At 40.8% G+C, this 26,244-nt stretch overlaps 1 protein-coding gene across 2 annotated transcripts in view; it reads right to left on the bottom strand.

The window, feature by feature from the left end:
• Nucleotides 1-26,244, bottom strand: part of LOC124777868 (cGMP-dependent protein kinase, isozyme 2 forms cD4/T1/T3A/T3B) — a 553,690-nt gene that overhangs the window by 15,567 nt on the left and 511,879 nt on the right. For both annotated transcript variants that reach the window (XM_047253403.1, XM_047253402.1), the window contains 5 exons: nucleotides 14,054-14,167; nucleotides 8,062-8,167; nucleotides 7,799-7,862; nucleotides 5,043-5,120; nucleotides 3,369-3,463 (listed from right to left, as the gene is read on the bottom strand). In XM_047253403.1, the coding sequence (XP_047109359.1) occupies nucleotides 3,369-3,463; nucleotides 5,043-5,120; nucleotides 7,799-7,862; nucleotides 8,062-8,167; nucleotides 14,054-14,167 (457 nt within the window). The remainder of the gene's footprint in view (nucleotides 1-3,368; nucleotides 3,464-5,042; nucleotides 5,121-7,798; nucleotides 7,863-8,061; nucleotides 8,168-14,053; nucleotides 14,168-26,244) is intronic.

Genomic DNA, 26,244 nt, shown 5'->3' with positions numbered 1-26,244 from the left:
CATACCTGCAGTCTATACAATAACATCTGTATATACCTATATTATAAAAATTTTATACATATGTATGTACATCACCTTCTAAATTACTGGACCTGTTTCAACCTATCTTGGTAAACATACAACTTGCTGTCTGGAAAGAATCACTCTTGGGGTAAAACCACATACCTATCAAAGGGGTACAGATGAGGTGAAAAAGTAATGTAGTTCGCAGTGCATGAAATCCCAGATTTTATTCATCCATTATTTAAGAATGAAAGCCCATAGTGGCTTACAACAAACTTTACATATAATTTCAAACCTTTACAAAACTTTTCCTCACTGACAATCTCCACAAAATTATGAAAGGAAAAAATTTTATCACTTACTGCATTTTCACTGTTCATGCAGTAAAACTGCCACATTTAACATGACATTTTCATTTATTACTTCTTTACTTTTTACTGTATTCTCAACATATTTTGTGGATGGTATTAAAACATACCACTGAATATACCTCCAAAATTATATTGATGTCACAAACACTGAGATGTGTGAAAAACTGCCACATCATGTATGATGTTTAAATTTATGACTTATATGCTTCTAACACTATTCATAACAAATTTTTCATATTGTTTCCACATGAGCCACTGAATACACCTATAAAATTATATCATTGCATGACACACAGTCCTAGGGATATGACATCATAAGCATTCAGGTGCATGAAAAACTGCAACATCATGATTGACATATTAATTAATATGTCTTTACTACTGACTCTATTCACAACACATATTGCATACAGTATTCAAATACATCACTGAGTGTATCTGCAAAATTATATCATTGTTTGACACACTGTTCAGGTTATATAATTTCATAAACATTGAGCTTCATAAAAACTAAACTGCAGGGCGAAAGCTAGAGATGCAGATGAAATAGGGTGTGTACAGATATGTGTGAAATATATCTAACATGTGCATACTCTGGCAAAGCTGTAGGTAAAAAGCAGCTCCTAAATCCCAGGATCCATTTCAACCACACTTGATACACACACTACAGTTACACACTTGATACTCATACTAAAGTTATTACTTAATATCTGGAAAGAAATTGTTGGTGTAGGAACCACCAGCCTGCTATTGGGTGAGGTGATAATCTAGTGATGGCGAGAGAAGATGGGGAGGAGGAAATGGACACAAATAGGGGAGAGGAGAAGGTGGAAAGAAAGAGATGGGCATGGGGAGGAGGAAATGGACAGAGGAATGGAAAATGATGAGATTGACAGAGAGAGGGGGGAGGAAGAGAAGGACAGGGAGAGGAGTAGGAGATAGGCAGAGTGGGAGTTGGGATGAGGAGATAGACAGAGAAGGGGAATGGGTTGATGGCCGGAGAGAGGCAAAGGAGCAGATGGGCAGAGAAGGGGAGGAGCAGCAGATGGACATAGAAGGGGGAGGGGAGGGGAAAGGAGAAGACAGACTATGGAATAAATACGTACATGTGCAACCCCAGGTACTCAGATAGTTTTTCAATACTACAGATAACACAGAAGCCCCACAAAGGCAAAGATTTCTTTTTTTAAAAAATACTGTAATTTTTTATAATATTGGATTGAGGTCCAAGCATATCAAAGTAAGTATATTAAAAGTATAAAATTAAATAGTAACTGAAAAAGCTTCACCAGTCATTAATTAGCTACTACACAATGTGTTGATGCGTTCATTTTGGTATTATCAACATCATAATCAGCTGTGTGCTATACACTGAAGAGCAAAAGAAACTGGTACACCTACCTAATATCGTGTAGGGCCCCCGTGAGAACACAGAAGTGCCCCAATATGACTTGGCATGGACTCGACTAATGTCTGAAGTAGTGCTGGACGGAACTGACACAATTACTCCTGCAGGGCTGTCCATAAATCCATAAGAGTATGAGGGGATGGAGATCTCTTCTAAACAACATGTTGCACGGCACCCCAGATATGCTCAATAATATTCATGTCTGGGGAGTTTGGTGGCAGTGGAAGTGCTTAAACTCAGAAGAGTGTTCCTGGAACCACTCTGTAGCAATTTTGGACATGTCGGGTATTGGACTGTCCTGCTGGAATTGCCAAGTTTGTTGGAATGTACAATGGACATGAATAGATGCAGCGGATTAGACAGGGTGCTTATGTGCATCACCTGTCAGGGTTGTATCTAGACGTATCAGGGGTCCTATATCACTCCAGCTGCATATACCCCAAACCATTACAGAGCCTCCACCAGCTTTAACAGTCCCCCACTGACATGAAGAGTCCATGGTTTCATGAGGTAGTCTACATACCCGCACACATCCATCCGCTTGCTACAATTTGAAATGAGACTTCTCCGACAGAGCAACATGTTTCCTGTCATCAACAGTCCAATGTTGGTATTGACAGGCCCAGGCAAGGCATAAAGCTTTTTGCAGTGAAAATCTTCAAAGGTACATGAGTGGGCCCTCAGCTCCAAAAGCCGATATTGATGATGTTTTATTGAATAGTTCACATGCTGACACTTGTCGATGGCCCAGCTTTGAAATCTGCAGAAGGTTTATGCTTCTCTCATGTTGAACAATTCTCTATGTTGAACAATTCTCTATGTTGAACAATTCTCTTCAGTTGGTCCTGTTCTTGCAGGATGTTTTACCAGCCACTGTGATGTTGGAGATTTTATGTTTTCTCTGATTCTTGATATTCACAGTACCCCCGTGAAATGGTCGTACAGCAAAATCCCCACTTCATCGCAACCTCAGAGATGCTGTGTCCCACCACTCATGTGCCGAATATAACACCATGATCAAACTCACTTTAGTCTTGATAACCTGCCATTGTGGCAGCAATAACCAATCTAACAACTGCATCAGACTCTTGTTGTCTTATATAAGCACTGCCGATTGCAGCGGCGTATTCTGCCTGTTTATGGATCTCTGTATTTGAATACGAATGCCTATACCAGTTTCTTTGGCGCTTCAGTGTATAATGAAGTTGGGCAATGTGACAAACAGTACAGATCTACATGAAGTGTGAGATAATCACATTGAAGTTTATAGCAAACAAATGTTCAAAAGTTGTGGAATTGAAAACTCCTTGGACCACAAAAAATTTTATTTATTTTCTAATCATTTCATTATTGAAATAATGGCAAAAATTTGCAACTAAAGATGGTTTTCAGTTCCACAAAATGAAATATCTAATCTATGCACTGAGACAGAAACCAATTTTATAATAATTTCTCAGTGATAAAAGCTATTAAGAGAAGCAGCGACGTATGCACTACACACAGTTCTTACCATTGATGACAACTGACAGTAATATGAAATGGTACATCAACAATAACATAGAGTCAAATACTGTATTAAGACTCACCCTTGTAAAGCCTTCTCTCCAAAGAAATCACCTTTGTGCAAAGTCCGGACATACTTCTCCTCGAGTGAATTGGGCTGCTTCATCGTTACTTTCACCTAAAAAGTAAAAATCAGTATAATCTCTACAGTGATATGGAGATTTATCAGAGGCAAAAGTACAGGAAGGCTCAAGAGTGATGTGCTTAGGATGTAAAATGGTCAGTACACACGTGCTACAAAATTTACTGGCTTAAGAGTGATGTGCTTAGGATGTAAAATGGTCAGTACACACGTGCTACAAAATTTACTAACTGTGGTATGTATCAATTACAAGTAAATAAGATTGCATGCTGTCAGCTCACAAGACTGCACAATTTTGACACTGTCAAATGAATCCATGTACACATACGTAGCTCCAGAATCTCACACTTTAATATCATAGCAGCAGATAAATGGAATCAACCTCCATAGCTGCGTGGTCAGCACGTCCGAATGTCATCTGAGGGGTCCGGGTTCAATTACTGTTGGTGTCAGAGATTTTCTCCACTTGGAGGCTGGGTGTTGCATTGACTTAGTCATCATTTCATCCTCATCAACACGCAGTTTGCTGAAATGGTATCAACTAAAAAGATTTGTGCCAGGTGACCAGTCTATCTGTTGGGAGGACCTAGCCACTTGCACAAAAAAAAAGCCAAGAACGTAATGACCACAGTGTCATCCTCAGCCAATGACAACATATGAATGCAGTATGGAGGGATGGGGGTCAGCATGCCAATTTACTGGCTGTTGTTGGTTAAGCAGATGTGATGCCAATACTTTTCATTCAAGTAGCTCTGCAGCTGGCATCACGAGGCTGAGTGTACAACAGGCCAGTCTTCCCACCTAGAAAAAATCCCTAGCAGTACCAGGAATCAAACCCAGGTTCTCCAATGGCAGCCATCTGCATTGATCACTCAGCTATGGAGGCAGCTCTATGGGCTACTTTAGTAATTCTCTGAACAACACGAGTGCGGTCAGGCTAAAGACAAACTTCCAGTTGGTAAACACTCCAGTTAGAGTAACTATTGCTTCAAAAATTATTCTTATAACAGAAGACAATTCTATACAGTCATTCAAAAATTAATGTAATGAGAAACGATAATATCTGTCCACTTATACACCACATCTATGTTTGGTAACACAGGCTCCAAAATGATTTTAATGATTTTTGAGAACTGTGGTTTTTACCCTACAGCCCCCTTTCTATCTGTCCTCCTCCTACAGTCCAGAATTATTACAGGATGCTTTGCATGATTAACTAGTCCAATGGTAATGATCTGAATCCATGGATACAGAGTTGTAATCCTTTCAATTGCTTAAAATTGCCATATTTGAAATATAAATGCCAATTCTTTTAATCAGTTTAATTATTTGTTCCAGTGCAGAACAGAGGTTACTTAGGCGATACTGTAGTCATGTCGGCCTAAGAATATCCCTGATGGCTAGAAGCACTGTTGCCCCTTTCCAACTTCACAGTGCTAATGGCTGCAGGCAAAATCACCTATGAAGTTCTGACTACACTGACATGTTGCCCCCCCCCCCTCTCTCTCTATCTCTCTCTCTATCTCTCTCTCTCTCTCTCTCACACACACACACACACACACACACACACACACACACACACACACACTAATTTTATAAAGCTTCTTTTACATACCTGTCCTTTGCTAATGATGAAGAATGTGTCACCACGTGCTCCTTGCCTGATGATGTAGTCACCCTCATTGTAATATGTCTGCAAATGAAACAAGTAGGGAAGATTCAACACTTTTCAGGCGGAACTAAAATGTCATTTTACTAGCATCACTAGGTTAATGAAGGAAACAAGGACTCTACCAATATGGTAATGATAATCTACATCTTTAAGTAGCAATTACATTTCAACATGTAAAATTTTTTAAATAAAATATTCTCAGTATTTTTCTACTGATAATTCAAAACTAGATTACCTGATATAACTCCAACAATAATAATCTTTACAAAATGGAATTGTGGCATTAAGAATGCCCATTGCTTTAGTTAATCAAAGCAACTCTCTCTCCTTTGTACTGAATGAAACAATTTAAATTTGTATGCACAGTAGTAACAGTGTAGTGTTCACCTAAAGACTTCTCCTTCAAGTGCACCTTATGCTGTAGGCCTGGCACTAAGCCTTTCAGTCTTTCTACTAATGATATTTCAGCAGCTGCTAAATCTGTTTTATCCTCAGCAGAAACATCCATCATTGTATCCAATGTTTCTGCAATGAACCACAACTCAGTTTGTTTGCTGGCCATATCGAGTAAAATTATTCCAACAATCTTTAGTGTCAGACTGTCTCCCTTTGTTATTCCTAATATCCCACTGATCTTTAAGAGGTTTGCCCAAGCACTTGGATCAGAGCACTGTTGTGTCCAGTCAAGCAATATCTTCATATCTGAACTGAATCATATCCTTAAAACAACTGAGTGCAAGTGGTGCAGGTTTTTGAAGTATTGCTCACATAGCAGCCATTACAGCTTCCATCAATGCAGTGTCACTGCAATCTGCTTTGAGTGTTGCAACATCTCCCCACATTTTGTAAAGACCTTTGCAACCTTCAAAATCTGATACATCAAGGGGGTTATAAGATTATTTAAGCACAGAAGTGCTCAGCACCTCTCCATTTTGGCTTTGTTGTAAATATTCAAAGTTTCAGTGTTTTCTTGTAGTAATTTACATACTTCTCAGGTGGAAAAGCCATTTTCATGAATACTTTTTGCACAAACTGATGGTGCACTACTGCTTCATGAACCTCTGCAGATGAAGTCCCAACAGATGCTTCACAAGATGGAGGTTCATCATCTGGGATACTTGAGTCACTCAAAATACAATCACCTTTTTTGGAATAGTCAAGCTCCATTGTACTATCTTCATCATCATCACCAGAGAAAATATTTGTCAAAATTTCCAGACATCTCTGCTGCCCTTCAAACAGTGTCTAATATATTAGTGATGTTAAAAAGCTCCAAGAAAAGTGGCTTCCATTGTAAACCATTCAAATGCTACTCCAACAATTTTTTTCATAACCTCTGAGCAACTACTAAGGTACAGAAAATCAAATAAACCATTATTTTTAGCACAGTGTGACAGTCCTTGATACATCATATCAAAAAGAACCATATTATGACAAATGTATCTGACGAAAATTAATTTTACTAGATTCTGTTTTTTCTTTTTTGCACACAGACAAACATGTTTCATTCAGTTATCAAGTTCTGTATATCCACCTGGCACGGAAATCTTTATGATGTAGAAAAAGTCAACTTATAGATCAACAAAGAGAAGCAGCTATTAGAAAAGGCATTAATAAGAAGTTATCATTATAATATTCATTTGCGTACTCAAGCTATATTTAACACAGTAAATAGGCATGAGCATCACATCTTTGAAAAAGCTGGTACCCTCTCTGCTATCCACTGAAATAGCTCCTGCTTATGTCCTACTACTAGCTTAATACCTACATGGTCACATTACAATGAATATCTACACCTGTAACCAATGATGGCTTGTTTACAATGAGTGCTACAAATTATCATTAGCCTAATAAGAATCTTCAATTGTTTAATCAAAATAATCAGATAATTTATGAGTAAAACTACTCCTTTTTGGAAAAATGTATCTATACATTGTCTGTATAATAAATAATTTCAAATAGCTGCAGCATTGCCTTATCAGTGGGCACATAAACTTGACAGAATGTTCCTTCTCAGTCTTGTGCCTGTTAACAACTCAGCACTTCAACCATTCACTGAGTTTTTACCTTTTTTCCTTAACTTATTTATATTCCATCAAAACTTTACATTTATATATCTGAATGTGTAATATATGGAACATCTTTACAAACTAGTTGTAGGACACAGGGTAAATGACAAAATATTTTAACTGAGACTTCCCTAGAACCTGTGTGTGTCACTGTTGTTTAGTCAAATTACTGACCAAGCAAGTTATCTAACAGAAAAAAGTCACAGATTACTTGTCACATTACTTACATTCAAGATCGGTAGTTGTAATAACGTTCAGTGTGTAAAATTGCATTTCACTATAACACACAACTCAATCACTTATCTATGTAGCAAGTCAAGTAACATGACAACAAAAACATGAATTGCACTTGTAAAATGCAATGCAGGAGAATATCTGTGAACAAAGGTGTTTGTTGTACTAATCATGCAGTCAACACAATCATGTACATAACTGAATTTATGATAAAATCGAATCAGAACAAAAAAATGAACTTCCAGTAACAATTTCAGATTTGAAATTCCCCAGGAACTTAATATTAAATACTACAGAATGAACTATGATTAGTACCAGTGTTAAACTACAGTTCAGTAACTAACAGTACATCATGTTTCAACAATAATTCAGTATGCTACAGAAAACATCACCCACCTCTTCCAGCACATCTGATATCTTTGTGAGTGTTTCTTCAGGTAAGTTCTTGAAGATGGGAACACTAAAAAAAAAAAAGAAAAAAGAAATAAACAATTAACAGCTGAGATACAGAGAAGACAGTAACAAAAAGTACAATTCACTGCCCTTTCTTTGGCAAAAAAAATCATTCATGGATGTTTAATGGCTGCTGAGAGTTACATTACATTTGTCTTTTGCACTAACAAATTATGTTTACAAAAGAATCTTGTGTGACAACGTACCTCTTGAGAAAGTCGGTGTACTCTGCCTGCCGGCTGAGGCCAGTCCTCATCATGATGGTCTGGAAGCATTGCCGCTCGATAGCCCATAGCTTACAGTCAGTCGCAGCTGCAACACCCACCATCTCATTCATATCACAGAACAATAAAATAGCTTTGTATGAGTATTTAAAACTAATTCAGTGTTAAAATATATCAAACAACTGAATGATAATGCAACTGTCCATCATGTGAACATTACTACTCCTGATATGAGGTCAGTTCAAAATGTAACTTCCATCTGGATATTAGAGGAATACTAGCACACATTACCACTCTTTATTATACAGGGTGTCCTAGGAGTAATGCTCAATACTCAGGGATATGACAGGATTGATTATTTGCAGCAAAAAGTCTGACAAAGATGGGCTCTAAAATGCATACCTTAAGAGCTATGAAACTTGTTCAGTAGAAGAGACATGGCTCACAGTAGCAAAGATGAACAAGTGCTAATGGCTCCAAAGGTATGTAATTTAGAGCCTACGTTTACTGAATTTTTTTCTTGTTTTGGACCATATCATCTCTCAGACTATGGAAAACAAAAAGAATGCAGTAGAAGAGATTTGTCTTGCAGTATCACAGATGAAGAAGTACTCAAAGCTCCTGATGTAAACATTTTAGAGCCCATGTTTACTAGACTTTTTAGCTCTGAATAATCATTGCCATCATACTCCAGATTATTGACCAGTCCTCATGGAATACCCAGTAAAGTTATTCAAGCTAAAGTTTCCTCAGCATCTTTTTCTCCTACACTGACACACTTATTGCAGCATACACTCTTGCCACAGAACACTTCTGCCAGTGACCTTAAAGACGATTTAGTAGCATCATCAAGCTCTGTATCCTTAACAAAATGCATTGACGATAGCCAGTTTTCAAATTGAAGAATAGGTTACAATTTCCATTAGCCAAATCAGGACAATAAAGATGAGTCTCTATCAACCTCCATTTGAAACTTGCGAAGATTTGTTGATATTTCTCTTTTTCTTTATGGCAGGTGGGTGGTATTGTGCAGCAAAACCACACCAGAACTTAAAAAACATGCCATGTCACTTGTTTTGAAGTGACATTTGTAGCTTCTTCTTAGGTCTCACTGTACACTATTCAGTTGTAAACTGGATCAGCAGTTGTCATTTCATGTCCCATGAAGACAATGGCCATAACATACTTGGAAGAAAACTTCAACACTCTTAAATTTCCATAAACTTCTGTTTTGTTGCTACATATGCACACAGAACCCATAGCTCATCACCCACATCAATATTATCAAGAGAACGATCACCTTTGCCTGCGTACCACAGCAGAAACATGAGAGCTTAATCCATTCTGTAGAATCTTCATTTTGTCTGATAAAAACTCGCCATAGTTTACTCCTAATGATGTAAAAATAATGTTTCTACAACAAGAAAACTGTAAATGATAATTCTTTGATTGTGAGTCCTCAATTTTTCCTTAAGTTTTACACCAGTGACTGTTAAAGGTTTTTATTACACACTATTGCAATTTTGGCCTTAGGCCATTATGAAGTGATAAGGCCAAATTGCAATTGTGTGTAATAAAAACTTATAACAGTCACTGGTGTAAAGATGATGTCCTTCAAACAGTTTTTTATGACTGTGAATCCCAGCTACAACAAGTGTTTTCCTCAAGTGTTACGTCTACTTTTTGCAGCTGATTTGTGCCTACAGATGGTTGTGCCCCATTTGGCCGATCATGTAAACAGATTTATGCAGCTGGTAAATGTATCCGCAAAATTCAGGTAGTAAAATAAAGATTGAGATTATTCATTTCTATCTGTATTCAATGAAACTGAATTTTCTGTTTAAAAACTTAATTTTTGTACTGTAGAATGAATTCATGTATTTCATATCTTCTGAAACACTGCTAGCAATCAAAACCCCACAATTTCCTTTTGTTTGATGCAAAGGAGTTAATTCCTGTAACTTTGTAGTTTCTTCCGTATACAAACTGATGTCATGAAATATTTCTCTTCATTTTTCAAGGGCCGTTAAGGTAACTTGACATCCTTGTGACAGCTAATGATTCCAGGAGCTTGTGTGTATTTAACTCGGAACAGTCAATGACACACTTCTGATGCTGCACCACTCCTTAACTGACTGAACAAGATTTTCGATGTCCATTGGTCTACATAACCATTTATATTATTTTTGTTTTCTGCTTTTGCCTACTGGTATGGCACAGTGATAACAATATGACAGTGTTTTTTTATTCCCATTTTAGTAAAAAGTCTATAGCAACATTCTATAAGTATATACTTTTTGACAAGCAAAATTAGGTTCTCTCTACAGATGGACTAAAATAAGTGCTATGAACTTTGATTAGGAGATTACTGAGCTCTTTCTATCGGCTGTGTTTATTGCCTGCATGAGTCATCAGGCAATTTCATGAGGAAATGACTATTGTCTTTTGCCTGTTACCGATTGTAGTAGAAGCGGCCATAGTTAAACCATTATCTTCCTTACTTTGTTCCTTTTCTCCAAGACACCTCCTCGTTCAGTTACCATGTTAACTCACTGGACACAGCTTCATGTGGATGTGTTTTTTGTGCATGTGCTTTACAAATAAGAGTAATAAATTACAATGATACAACAGTCTCTGAGTGTTGGGTGCTGGATACTTATAGATAGTATATTTAATGGTTCCTTATTCTAATCATATTTTTTGACTGTGAGGAAAAAGCAAATAGATCAAAGACAAAGACAAACTGACATCTACAAGGACTATTCAAAAAGTAAGGTCTGGTAGGCTGCAAAATGGAAATGATAGTGAAAATCTGATAAATAATTGCATACATGGTTGGGCAGTGTGTCTAGTATGCATGTCAGTTGCATCATGTCACTCTTTTCACTTCTGAGTACACAGTGGGCACATACAGGTACTAAGAACAATGGTGTCTCCTCCCAAGTATGGGTGCCCACTAATTTCATGCAACCCCCACATAACATTCCTGTCATGTACTTTCTTCTTCATGACAGTACTATGCCACACACTACAGGAACAATGAGGAAGCCCCTGCAGTGTTTTCAAAGAGAAGAGTTTGATCAACCACCATACAGCCCAGAGTTGGCTCCCTCTGATGTTCATTCATATGAACCGCTGGCTATGAAGACAACATTTTGGCACAGACATCGAGCTGCAGTCCATCACAGGAAAGTGATGGGAAACACACACAGCTGCCTTCTATGAAGAGGATACTGGAAAGTTGGTACAAAGTTACTACAAATGTCTAAGTTGTACTGGCGACTATGTAGAGAAATAGCTGGCAGATGTAGTAAACTGTTGAAAATGAAACATTTTTGATTCTTATTTTGGCTTCCAATTCACGACCAATCACACCTTACTTTTCAAATAGCACTTGTACTTGTGTAAATTTCACGACACACTTATAACTAGCAGATAAAAACATGGGATGAAAAATACTATGAGCAATAAACTTATAAGACTTTTTATTTCCCTAACGTTTCCCTTTTTTTAACAGAGTGTTCACTGTACATAAGACACTGCATTACAAGGAAAGAAAGACAATCGGACAAAACTGAACTGTTTTTATGGGCACAGAGTTCACAACAAATCTATTTACAGAAATGAAACGTGTTACACCATGAACGCTCTGATAGAACACTATAAAGCTGATATTCCAGTACTTGCGTACCTCTTGGATATGTTGATTAAAATTTCACTCATATACATATGAGCTTATTTTCAGCACAGAAAATAACAACTACTACAGATAAAGAATGACGCGAGAACATGATCGCTATAGGGTGTGTCCGACGTTACTGGAACATTTGAGGTGGAGATAGCAACACAGCACGACCAGAGGAAGTAGATGTGCTGCAGTTTATTACCATCTTTCGGACTTTGAGAAAGGTTGAATGATTGGCATGAGGGACACGGGAGAATCATATTCAACAGGTCGCACACACCATTGGCTGTAGTGGAATGACTGCAGAACGAATTGTGGCGAAGTGGCACAAAGAGTAGGCTCGGATTCTTATGGAAGGACTAATCCATGCGAAGATCATTCAACTGGCTCTGATGAATAGATAGGTGGCAACAGCTGAAATCTGGGCGGAGGTTTCAAACAGATGTGTCACCATGAGCCGCCGGGAATATGTTGGAAGCTGGGTTGCGATCTCGAGTTCCCATGGGTCGTTTGCTGCTGACGCCTTATCACAGACAATGGAGAGTTGCATGGAGCACGTGTCAACAGGGCCACTGAACGGTTTTTGTGGTTTTCAGCAGCGAGTCTTCCATTCGAAGTTTAATCGTTTAATACCAGTTATGTAATGTTCAGCTCCAGAAAGTTTGATAAATAACGGATAGGTGCTTCATGGTGCAACACTTCCCAATTCCGTCAGTGTATTATATCGCGACCTTAACTGACAAAACACGCAAAAAACCGAACTTTTCACGATGTACACATTTTATATGCCTTTAATCACTCTTAAGATGACAAACCTTTATAGAGGAGGCAGTCAAATGAAAAAGAAAGGAAAGAAAGGAAGCAAACTATTTACCATTTCAAAAGTAATCACCAAACTGTGAGACAAGACGGTCAATGCCTTCACGGAAGAGTGACTGCGGTTGCTTAAGGAACCACGATTATACCTAGGCGTGCACCTCTTCGTCCGAAGCAGATCGGCAGCCACGAATGTCTTCCTCAAGTCTCCAAAAATATGGATATCCCAACGAAATTAGATAAACGGTGCACCACTAACGAATTATCCGAATGGGGAGGGTATCTGTGGATGTACCACACGCGTACAGACAAACAAATCACTACAATTTAAGAAAAAATGAATGATTATTCAAGAGAAAGACCTTCACAAATTGAGCAATTCAATAACGCAATGGTTAACCTCTGGTCATTACGCAAGCAGTTATTCGGCTCGGCATTGATTGGTTTGACGACCTCCTGAGAGATATCGTACCAAATTCTGTTCGATCTCTGCGTTAGATCGTCAAAATCCCGAATTGGTTGGAAGGTTTTGCACATAACACTCCAAATGTTCTGCACTGAGGAGAGATCCGACGACCTTGCTGGCCAAGGTACGGTTTGGCAAGCACGAAGACAAGCCGCGGGAGCTCTCGCCTTGTGGGTGCGGGTAAACCCGAACTTGGGCATCAACGTTGCCGGATCTCTCTAATGCGGCAATAGGACAGAATTTGGCACGGTATCCCTAAGGAGAACATGCAACAAAACTATCAGTCAGTGCCAAGAAGAATAAGTGCTTGCGTAACTACCAGAGGTGGACCAACGTATTACTAACTTGCTCAATTTGTGAAGCTCAGTCTGCATATGTGCATCACATCTACCGATAACTGTCCTTCGGGTAATCCCTTCGAGGTGCGTCTTTTTTTTCGTAAAAGTGTAGTCGAAACAACCTTGCCAACATATTGGCCCACCACACGGTGTTTAGGCCTTACATATCCTCCACACAGTCCCGGTGTCTCCCCATGTGATGTTTCTTTTTTTTATTATTATTTTATTGTAGGCCTGAAGAAAGACATTCGTGGATGTCTACTTGCTTCGGACAATGTGGTGCAAGCCTGGGTAGCAACCGCAGAAATTTTTCCACAAAGGAACTGACTATCTTGTCTCACATGGGAGACACGCGGGGATAAATATATTAACAGTCACGGCGATTACTTTTGAAATAATGGAAAGTTTACTTGCTTTCTCCATCTGTCTCGCTTTCATTTGACTGCCCCTTCTATGACAGTAATTATTATTACTTCTCATAACATTTTTCTATTAAATACTTCTTCGTCGAGTTGAGATTATAACCACGAACTTATCAATATTTAGGTAACATCAAATAGAAACTTCCATCTAAATGAGCTTATACATAGCGCTTGTACAGAATTAACTTGTGGAAACTGGCGTGAACTACTCCGCCGGCTGAGGTGTTAGAGTATGTGCTGGACTTACCCTTGATGGTGGCGGTCCTCTTGCAGTTGTAGAGTATGGCGAGCTCACCGAAGACTTTGCCCGCTGCGAGCGTCGAGAGGTACTTGTTCTCACGCGACACCTCCACGCGGCCCTCTGCAAAAAGAAACAAAAAGCCGGCGTCAGCACGAGAGAAATTATTGCAGTTCTGCAAGAGAGCAGCGGCACTTCCGTGTGGCGCTTTCCTCGCAAGTGAAAGCGAACCAAATTCATACGTCAGTTTCGGTCCATAAGTTGATACGGCGGGCAACACTAATAGATTTCGCGATTTGATTTCATTGCGTAAGCGTCTTTCAGTTCTGTTCTGCGAAAGTGGAAGTCAATGCTAAATATTCATCTTATTGTTCCACTGCTTCGTTACATAGAGCAATAGCACTTTCGCTTTATTACGTTGTTTACTTTTTGGTTTCGCAATCGGCTAAAAGAAGTGGTAATTTTTAATGTAGTTTATAATCTTCTAGTTCTCTCTATCAAGATTTGTTGCGCCAGTAATGTTGGTTATGGATTAAAATATCACTCTTCAGCGGGGTGTGATCTAATATAAACTTTAATGATGGATTAATGCCAACGTACTGAACCGATTCTCTAACCCGGAAATTTGCCTTTAGTGGCCGAAAGATACATATAGATTTTCATTGTAACACACCCTTTTGCTCTGCTAGATGGTTGTAATATGCTACGAGGACTCAAAGTCACTTTACGCCATCACAGTAAAAAATCCCAAGGTAGGAACCAATCTCTAGACGTATGTATTAAAACGAATTTCACATAGAGGGGATATATTGTAAAAGTACCAAAAAGTGCAGAACCCTCTATGTAATGTTCTATTAAAAGAAATACCTTGTTGTATTCAAGGCACTTGTGTCTATGATATTGACTGGCAACGTAAAAATTGATAGGCTTTGCAACACTTCAGATACGAAGTATGAAAAATGTATTTTTAAGTGAACCGAGTTCATCCATTTCCGAATTGTAATATAGGTTTACACCAAACGAGTACCTGCTCAGCTCCTTCTTAATTTTTATCATTGCTGGTGAAATATGCCACCAAACGATGTCAACTTTATTCAGAAGCCGAGTCACCACCGCAAGGTCTCCAGGAACAATGGCTACAACGTTCGCCAAACAAATGAAGTGATCTCACGTGAGACTTACAATAAGACTAGCGACGAGGAACAGGAAAAGACTCTTTTGCCGTTTTGTGTCTCTGTTTAGGGGAAGATAAACCGTTTGCCAAAAAGACACCAAATCAAATAGATCTTCAGGCCTCCGACAAAAATACGGAAATTTACTGAGAGCAGTTAAAGACGCAGCAGGTCTCATAATAGCTGGGGGTCTACAAGATGACTTGCGAGAGCGGCCAGTCTTACGTCGGGTAAACAGTGCAGGAGTATCATGAGAAGTTTCATCGCCTACGTTAGCCTAAAAAAAACCGCGTTAGCTGAACATGCTGTAGAAAATGGTCACCGGGTCGAACTTGGCGAAACATCTGTCATAGGCTCTCAATAATCGCCATCGAAATAGAAATCACCGATAATATCCTTAAGACGGTGGCCTGCAATTCAGCGCGACGTGGGATCCAACGATCGTGAGGTTGAAGTGGGCGCATCAAACGCCGAGTCAACATATGCCCATAAAAATAGCGATTCCGTGATTGGGGCCCACAGGAAATACGAGCCCGGCAACGAATTTGTGACGTCACGCTAGTTGCCTTATCCGAGATACATCGCGAACGGTCGGCTACGTTCGTGGGAGGCGGGAAATCGGTATATCAATGAAAAGGTAGCCAATAAAGTCATTTACTGTGTTCACGTACGTTATCGAGAGCGTGAGTCTATCTAGAAGCGCAGCTACGAAGTGTTAGAGTGGTCTCAAACAGTAATTCGCTCCCCACTGTAAACGATTGTCGCGTGCTGTGACGTATGCCTCAGCGCCCCTATATCTCTTTGGCCTCGCGTGAGCACCAGTGACATCACAGCCAGCAGCTGGTGTACATAAGGGGATAACAGCAATCCACAGGCAGTCATGCCATTTGACATTGACAAGGGAGCGCTTTGTCGAAAGCTCGTGGCATTTTAACCACTTGACACGTCTCAAAACCGAGTACAATTTATTCATGGTTCAAAAGTCGCTTACACTGATTCATTTTAAGAATTAGACAAAGTTAACAGGTCTGGCTAATATAATGCCAAATTAATCGGTTTCTACTGTATCGCCGGCCGCTGTGGCCGAGCGGTTCTAGGCGCTTCAGTCCGGAACCGCGCGACTGCTACGGTCGCAGGTTCGAATCCTGCCTCGGGCATGGATGTGTGTGATGTCCTTAGGTTAGTTAGGTTTAAGTAGTTCTAAGTTCTAGGAGACTGATGACCTCCGATGTTAAGTCCCATAGTGCTCAGAGCCATTTGAACCATTTTACTGTATCTCTTGGTGTACCAGGCACGACAACGAAATAAAGCGGAAGCGAAATAGGCCACAACCAATTGTTATATTAGCCTAACACTATAAGGATCACATTCGAGTTTTTAAACGATACGGAAGAACTGTCGCCTTTTTGCAATTAACTAAAGGGTTCGATATCGCTTGGCCAACTCTCATCCAAATTGTCATCTTTAGTCCTAATCTAAACCTCGGCAACGCTACAGATCAGTCTGGTACAGCAATATATATTCCAAAAACGTAGCATCGACACATAAAAAATATTGTCATTGTTCTGCTCTCCTCCTGTTTACGCATGCGTGACGGCACACGGCATAACACCATCAAGTCATGGGACGTAGCAGACATCGGGTATCGGTACACTAAGTTGACTCGTTCTTGGACTAGTTTTGAAAGTGTTTTGTTGTTCTCCAGAAATTTGGAACACCCGATGTGGTGTTCCATTCGGGCACATTATTGAAAAGTATTTTCTTTTGCGTCTTACGGACAATTCGTGGCCGCTACGTTTGACTCGACATCCAGTTCGAGGAGACGGACGGGTCACTGTTTGGCGTGTCTTTTAAGCCTTTCCGAAGGCGTATTCGGTTTCAGTGGCAAATGTGTCTACAATTACTGTGATGTCGCATGTATAAAAAATTAAATAACATTCAGCACATAATTTTTCTCAGCTGCACCTTCTCGCTGTTGGTTACGGATGCGCTATATAGTTTCCCGTCGTCCCAGTTGGCCGTGCTCTCTGTGTCGATATCGATCTCTGCATAGTTTCCGCGCGATTTCACCAGTCTGGGTACAGCGGTGACAACGTAGGCAAGTCGAGACGCACGAGAGAAGGGGGTCGCGGGTAGCGGTGCATGTAAACAGCGGGTGGTGGTCCCTGCCCGGGGCGGCGACACGGCGCGATGTGGAGCAGCGCCGGGGGCGGATCAGGGAAAGCAGGCCGCCTGTCCTATCCTATCCCGTGACAGACAGGCCACAAGGACACGGCAGGGAAAGCGAGTGAGGCGATGTCGCCAGGCCGCGGGCAAGAGTGCACCGCGAGGCGGCCGGGATCGTACCAACACCGACTCAAGGGAAGGCCTCGGCGCTTGTTGGTGACGTCACGTCGGCTAGGCACGGCGAACGCCAGGTCTGTTGCAGGCAGAAACGCCGGGGCGTGCTTATCACTATAAATCTCTCTTTTTTTTTGACAAAATGTTTGGTATTTTTTTGGATTCTGCAGTTTTATTTAGATGAAAGATTTTAAACTATCGTAAAGCTACAAATGAAGATCATAGTAATGTATTACTGAATCCTGTCGAAACAAACGTAGATCAATATGAGAAGATGCTTTGCCCCATTGCAAGCTTCGGAAATTTTACATTCAAATAACTATATTTACTTGATCCATTTTGCTATCGAAACTTACCCCAACCCCCCTGCAATTAACTCGTTTCTTTCATTTATTTATTTATTTTCGTTTTACATCGTCATTGGAAATGTGAACTAATTTACATGTGTAAATGTCCAACTGTTGCCAGTCATTAGATTACAGTCGTTTTCAACGAAAGGAATTCTAAACAGGAAACAAAATAGTTTCATACATCGAAAATACTGTTGAGCTTAAACTTTTTTTTAACATGCACATTAGAAAAAGATAAATATTCCCCTCTTGCAACTGAAAGGAGAAACTTTATAAGATGAAAAAATTTTATTTGATAAAACAAATATCTCTCTTTTGCCTCTTCTTCTGTCCCCCACCCCCTCTCCCAACGTGTACAATCGCAAGATATTTCATTAACACTCACTGCTCCTCACCCCATAGTCAACCAAGATACCTAAAGAAGAGCACCAATATGTTCACAGTTTCTTGTAAAAGCGACCCAGTACAAACGTTACTTCCTCAGATTTACAAACAAAGTAAAGAAGCACGAATTCTGTTGCTGCTGGACCATGAAGTTGTTTTTGTATGTCAGTCCTTGAAACAGGTGGAAATTTAAGTTCAGTAGTACACTATTTGTTAAGAGATGTAATGAATTGCACAATTAATTGATTGCAGAAATCTCTCAGAACAATGTGTGTTGGTCAACTACCGCCAATAATAGTTCCACATTTTCCCGTATCAGAGAGGGAGACACCGCCATTAAGAGTATGCCTGCAACAGACCTGGCGTTCGCCGTGCCTAGCTGACGTGACGTCACGAACAAGCGCCGAGGCCTTCCTTTGAGTCGGTGTTGATCGTACTGCCTCACCCCCGAGACAGTGCGTCACCAGGAAGAAAATGTTCGATACACACCACGTTCACACATTGATCTAGGAGCCGGCCCACAAGAACCTCCCGCCCAAAACAGATTGTACGAATAATTAATGTAACTCATTTTTTTCTCTGCCAATTTTGACTGAAAAAATGCAAAATTTGTTGTGGGACATCGTGAAATATTACCGCTTCAGCCTACATAGTTTCACGAAGTTCCGTTAGGTTGCGGTGCTACACGTAGCCCTCAAAATGGCATCTGTGACGGAGATGCGTTCCATGCAGAGAGATATTGAATTTCTTTTGGCGGGACGCTTGCAGAATGTCTACGGAGACCTGGCAGTGAACGGAAGTACTTTGAGTCGTTGGGCGATACGCCTGCCATCACGCAACACGATCGCGCAAACTTGTCCGATATCCCGCGTGCCGACCGGCCGCACACAGCCGGGACTCCTGCAATGTTGGAATGTGCGGTCGCACCTTCATTCGAGGTGATCGACGGATCACAACAAAACACCTCGCTGCTCAAGTGCACGTCTATGTTGGTAGTGCTGACAGAATCGTCCACCTGTTGGAAGTACTCACAGGTGTACACTCGCTGGGTTTTTCCACCTTACAGCGCCGGCCTCGGTCGCCGAGCGGTTATAGGTGCTTCAGTCCGAACCACGCAGCTGCTACGGTCGCAGGTTCGAATCCTGACTCGGGCATGGATGTGTGTGATGTCCTTAGGTTAGTTTGGCTTAAGTAGTTCTAAGTTTAGGGGACTGATGACCTCAGATGTTAAGTCCCATAGTGCTTAGAGCCATTTGAGCCATCCACCTTACAGCCCAGATCTCGCACCTTCCGACTTCCATCTGTTTGGTCCAATGAAGGATGCACTCCGCGGGAAGCACGACGTGGATGATGGGGATGCTATTAACGCAGCAAGACGTTGGCTCCGGCGTCGACCAATAGTATGGTACCATGCAGGCGTGCAGGCCCTAATAGAAAAGTGGCGTAAGGCCGTCGTATCGAAGGGAGATTATGTTGAAAAATATGGTTTTGTTGCCAAATGAGTGGCGAATAATATGATGTATTGGAATCCTGGATGAAAGCACACTGCTTTCAGAAAAAAATGTGTTGTTTTACTTACTGAACGCCCCTCGGACTAAATGCTGGTATCTACAGGGTGATCACCAAGACCCATTATCCCGTATGTATTACAGAGATGTTAATGAATTGTTGTTTCTTATTGTTGTTGGTGCTGATATAAATCTAAATCGTCGCTAATGAATCCACTTACACCCTGAAGAAACAGATCGCAATGGGATCACAAACGACCCATAGAGAAAAATCAATGCGAACTATTTAGCGTAATTTCACTGTAAGATTTCAGAATCCTTCTCCACCAAAACCGAGGGAGAAAAATCTCTTTTTGCAACTGGTTGAACAAAAGATAAGCCCTGCTCAGGACGACAAGCCCCGCTCAGGACGACCACCAACACGACTTCACGACTTGAAAAGAGAGGGGGGGGGGGGGGGGGTGCGGGGACGCGGCGGTGGACTGCACCGTCTGTCGAACGTTCGCCCCAAAAGTCTGTCCATAAGCAGGAATTGGGAGTACCATATTCGACGTTACAAAAATATCTGAAGAATGTTCCTTGAACTTTTCCCAGCGGATCGGATATTCCATCATTTTTCGGGCGTACATTCGACGTATTTTTAATTCAGTTCCGGTATTTCGGCTGACAACTTTACTGCCATGCCATGGATTACGATGAAGTTAAGATACTGGCCACAACCTCATCTTACTGGGATTCAATGGTCAAGGAAGTTGTGGAAATACAAATAGCAGACAATATGCTCAACCGGTAGGATGGTTTCTTGCTCGACAGATCATGGGAAACCCTCATTTCACGTCTGCGTTCACAAACGAAATATTCTAAGTGTTCATGCGATCCATAATTATCAACAACATACTTCGTAAGCACTGTTTATTCGCCGCTTCTACGCTTGCTTTGTTTTACTCTTAGAAGCCTCAGGTTCATCTATGACTGACGCTTTTGGTACCAACAGTGTTATCTCTTAGGCATGAGCGTTTATTCCACAGTATGTAAAGTGATTTAAAAATTTGCAAGCGACTCACCTTGAGAATGGCTGCAAGTCGTCAGCCGAAATATCGGAACGCGAATTAAGTATATCCCGGGTGCCGGTCCGAAAAGTTATGGACTGCTCGTATGAAGAATGATTTAAAGTTAAGGTACGTAAACATTCGTTTGTAAACGGAATGAGTGATTGAGTGATAATGGCATGCAATAACATCATCAGGCTTGTGGGCGAATGCTCGATGTCTTTACAACTCTTCCTTCAAAGGCGAACATGTTTTTCTCGGACGAGTGTGCAATATATCGCAGCGCAAAAGCGAGAAACCCTCATTTTTATGAAGAACTTGACCAAAACCCACCACATGGAATTATATGGGTTGGTATGCCCGTAAGCCACTTGGTGGTTCCATATTTCTTTGACAGTGTTTTTAATCACATTGCATACCTCACCAAGTTACGTGACTGGTTCATTCCACGTTTGCAAGATCGGGGATTGCTCGGCCGTATATACTTCCAGCAGGATGGAGCACCAGTCCATTACGCTAACGCCGTTAGAGAATGTCTCAATGAGATATTTCCTTATAAATGGATTCGACGTGGTTCTGTCCTGCATCTTTGGAGAGGTCACCCTGAAGTCCTAATGTGTCATCTTGTGGAAATGCATTATAGGGGTTCATTAAACTGGAGGTTGTTCCCACACGTTACTAGACAGCTGACGAACATTCTTAAAGCTGTTCGACGCGCGTTTACTGCTGTCACAACAGCGATGTTGAGCAGAATTTCGCATCTACATGTGGGAGAATCACACTTCTTTAAGAAAACGCTGATGTATACATAGACACTCTGGAATACATAATAAAGAATAGTTAAACTACCTCAAAGTTGTTCTCTATCATGATCCCACATTAATACAGTGCGACCATCTATGAACATGAGAACACGCGATTAAAGACTTCATGAGCACTCTGTATATATTTATAAAAAATTGCTTAATGCATATGCATATGCTCCACATTTGAATTACAAGAACGCTATCCCGAAACGCAGAAGCCAGTGACACTTAACAGCGTAAGGGCAACGAAAATTGATTTTCAGTACTTTGCGTAGTTATTAACCGAATATAAAAATTTATGCTATAATAATATTTTCATTAACAGGTATAATCTTATGTGAGACGTTTAACGCTGTAAGTTTTACAGTTAGAAACTGTTTGTTTGTCTTGGGGCAGCGTTAACTGACGATATCTATTTGAGAGTGACAGCGCTTGGCGACTTCCAAAAAAGATTACACGTAATTCCAAAACCTCACGAAACTTTTTCTCGCTAACACCCTCTCTAAATGATGAAAGCAATAAAGTTTATTGATTACAACATTTTCGCTGTTCATACAGTCATACTTCAGCTTTAGACACGAAATTTTCATTTATTACTTCTTTACTACTGACTCTATGGCTCTGAGCACTATGGGACTTAACTTCTGAGGTCATCAGTCCCCTAGAACTTAGAACTATGTAAATCTAACTAACCTAAGGACATCACACACAACCATGCCTGAGGCAGGATTCGAACCTGCGACCGTAGCGGTCGCGCGATTCCAGACTGTAGCGCCTAAAACCGCTCGGCCACACCGGCCGGCTTATTACTGACTCTATTCGCCACACAGTTTAAAGACAGTATCCATATATGCCATCGAATGTACCTGGTAAATTATATCATTGCACTACACATAGGTCAGGAGATACGACTTCAAACATTTAGATGCGTGAAAAACTAGCTTTTGCTTTAAAGGGGCACGCAGTAAAACTTCAACATCAGGCATGAGGCTTCAATTTATTACTTTTACTTCCCTAGCACCAAATCTATTCGCAGTACTCTTTGCGTATAATGCCTGCATGTGACAGGCAAGAACAGGCTTTATTATAACAGTAGTACAAGTAATAGACATAGTTCGATTTGGTAGTTGATTAGTTTTTATTTACGGCAGAAATAGTTTTTCGGTTTTTTACCAATTATTATTAGAAGTGGTAGTAGCAGAAATAGTTATAGTGACGAGAGGTAGTATGGTATAGGAAGTAATAATGTACACTACAATTTGCTTAAGAATCTGTGTAAGAATCAGTACAGCCTATGTTTAAATTATAGAGAACACGCTACAGTGGAATAAATAAATAAAACAATAAACGTAACTACATATATCACTTAATGTACCTGCAAAATTATATCACTGAACGTCGCATACTTCAGGATGAATGGCTTCATGTACACTGAAAGCCCTGAAAAACTATCCTTTGCTTAAAATTGAACCCCATCCGTTGTTTCATAATGAGAGTGCTTGGTCACTTCCAAGAAACATTGACCATAATTTCAAGACTTCCCTAAACTTTCTCTCGCTTGCAAGTTTAAAGGCAAACATTTAACGCATTAATTCAGTTGTAAAATATCAGACGTCTGAAGATGTTTTATACATGGGAGTTCAGTTCAAAGGATTTGGAATTTACAGGTCTCCTTCTACACCATTAGATCAATTTCAACCAAACTTGACACACACATAATTTGTTCTCTGGAAGGAAGCACTATGGGGTAAGAACCCCATAACCCCCCCCCCCATCCCATAGTGGTATGGATGACAAGAGGCTGATACAGAAGTATAACACAGAAACGTCTGGAGTAATTACAACCAAATTTTGCATCCAGAATGAGATTTTCACTCTGCAGCGGAGTGTGCGCTGATATGAAACTTCCTGGCAGATTAAAACTGTGTGCCCGACCGAGACTCGAACTCGGGACCTTTGCCTTTCGCGGGCAAGTGCTCTACCAACTGAGCTACCGAAGCACGACTCACGCCCGGTACTCACAGCTTTACTTCTGCCAGTATCTCGTCTCCTACCTTCCGGGCGTGAGTCGTGCTTCGGTAGCTCAGTTGGTAGAGCACTTGCCCGCGAAAGGCAAAGGTCTCGAGTTCGAGTCTCGGTCGGGCACACAGTTTTAATCTGCCAGGAAGTTTCAAATTTTGCATATTTATAAATGCGTTATTTGTACTACTCTGCAAGAGAGGCGCTCTGCATCGCGGTGTAGCTTGCTGTCCAGGTTTCGAGAGGGTGCGTTTCTGGATGAGGTATCGAATATATTGTTCCCCCTACTTATACCTCCCGAGGAGATCACGAATGTAAAATTAGAGGGATTCCGGCAGTCGTTCTTCCCGCGAACCATACGCGACTGGAGCAGGAAAGGGAGGTAATGACAGTGGCACGAAAGTGTCCTCCGCCACACACCGTTGGGTGGCTTGCGGAGTATAAATGTAGATGTAGATGTAGATGTAGATTATTTGAGGGGTAATACATCCTTACAATACTACGCTGGCAAAACCGAACGTCAAAAGTTAGTATTTTTACATACACTAATTTGCGAATTTCCCAGCTGACGGAGGATAACACAGCATGAAAATCAAATATCAAGAAAACTGCAACAAATTCTAGGTAGTTACAAGTTATGTTTACCACAAGATGCTTCTCAGTTGCTTGCCTGGGGGCATACCCCCGTAGAGAAGGTTGCTGCCTGAGCGGGAGCAGAAAACATTCCAGCCTGAAAAAAGACCCAATTCACAGGATGACCGTACCCAGTGCCAACAACTAATCTAAACGCTGTAGAAATGTTACTGTCACAGAAACAGCTGATTTTACTAATCTGTGTTTAGAAGTGAATTATATACAGAGTTGTTTTACTATAATAACAGAGGCTGCACCGTTCTACTCGGGACGTACAAAAATACATGTATAAAAATAGGCATCTTGGACTTGTCATGACATACGCGAAAACTAGAGGTCGTAATCCAAGCGTCCCCACTCTGTGAGTCAGTTTCCTGGTGCTGGTCCAGATGCAGATAACAGGAATCGTCGCGCGTCGTGTGGAATCTGATATAACGAGCTACACATGAGCCGTGTAGCTTAGGTACGGACTGAGTTGGAAACTCTGCAACCGTGTGTAGCAGCAATGTTGTGCGGGTTGCCCGCCGGCCCGGCGCTCCTAGCAGGCCGAGACACGCAGCGCTTGCTATAAATAGCGAGAGGCCAGGAGGCCCGTGGCAATGCGATCGCCACCTCCCACCGTGACCTCGCATTGTCCAGCCTCACCGCCTGCATAAACGCTGTCTCTGGACAGTTCCGCGTGAAGTTCTGCTGTATAGTCTGGCGGCGTGGCGCTAGAGTCCCACAGGATCGGGAGAGAGAGAAATGCAACATAGTTTACTCAAGACAACGCAGTAACTTCAGAAGAAGACAATAAAAGCAACATCAACAGAATTATTACTTTGTAGCAGTTATATATATCTTTTTTAAAAAAACATGTAAAAATTCGCTTGACGGCTTTCTTCACTCCTTCCGAAACGTAAATGTACGCCAAATGTGGCGATTGAGAGATTTATACCGAATAAATTAATAAAGGAAAGTACTGAATCCAGTGGTAAAAAACAGGTCGGAAACTGTTGCAGAAGCAACAAAAAAAGCATACTAAATTTTAAAAAAACGCAAAATCTCCAAGATTCGCTATGTTTTCCGGAAGCTCGAAACTCAGCACGGACTTCGATGCGAGATGCTGTTAATTAGTTTCCACAACGAAGCTCTGTCTCGAAGTCTGGCAGAATATCCAAAGAGATTCTGATCGTATGTAAAGTACATCAGCGGCAAAGCACAATCAATTCCTTCACTGCGCGACACCAGCGGTAACATTACCGATTACAATGCTACTAAAGCGAAGTTACTAAACACGGTTTTCCTAAATTCCTTCACGAAAGAAAACGAAGTAAATATATCAGTATCGGAAACAGCAGTCAACACGAGTAGTTTGGAAGTAGATACCCTCGGTGTAGCGAAGCAGTTTAAAACCACTTAATAAAGACTAGTCTTTCGTTGCAGACCGCATACTAGTTAAGTTCCTTTTAGAATATACTGATACGATAATTCCATACTTAGCAATCATATACAACCGTTCACTCGACGAAAACTCCGTACCTAAAAACTGGAAAGTTGCACAGATCACACCAATGCTCAAGAAAGGAAATAGGAGTGATCCAATGCGTTACAAACCCCTATCAGTGGCGTCGATTTGTAGAAGGAGTTTGGAATATATATTGTGTTCAACATTATGAATTCGCTCGAAGAAAACGGTCTATTGACGTCAAGTCAGTACGGATTCGAAAATATCGTTCTTGTGGAAATAGCTCTTTATTCTTACTAAGTAATGAGTGCTGTTGAGAGAGAATCTCAAATTGATTCCATATTTCTGGATTTCCAGAAGGCGTTTGGCACTTCTAATCAAATGGTGTTCCTATGGTGGTCGCCTTAGATGTGCGACTGTCAGAAATCAAATGGCTGCAAGCAAAGTCTAGGGGACTGATGACCTCAGATGTTAAGTCCCATAGTGCTTAAC

The sequence above is a fragment of the Schistocerca piceifrons genome, chromosome 2, assembly GCF_021461385.2.
Source record: "Schistocerca piceifrons isolate TAMUIC-IGC-003096 chromosome 2, iqSchPice1.1, whole genome shotgun sequence".
Lineage (NCBI taxonomy): Eukaryota > Metazoa > Arthropoda > Insecta > Orthoptera > Acrididae > Schistocerca > Schistocerca piceifrons.
The sequence above is the reverse complement of the archived record's forward strand: the minus strand, read 5'-3'. Positions and strand labels throughout refer to the sequence as shown.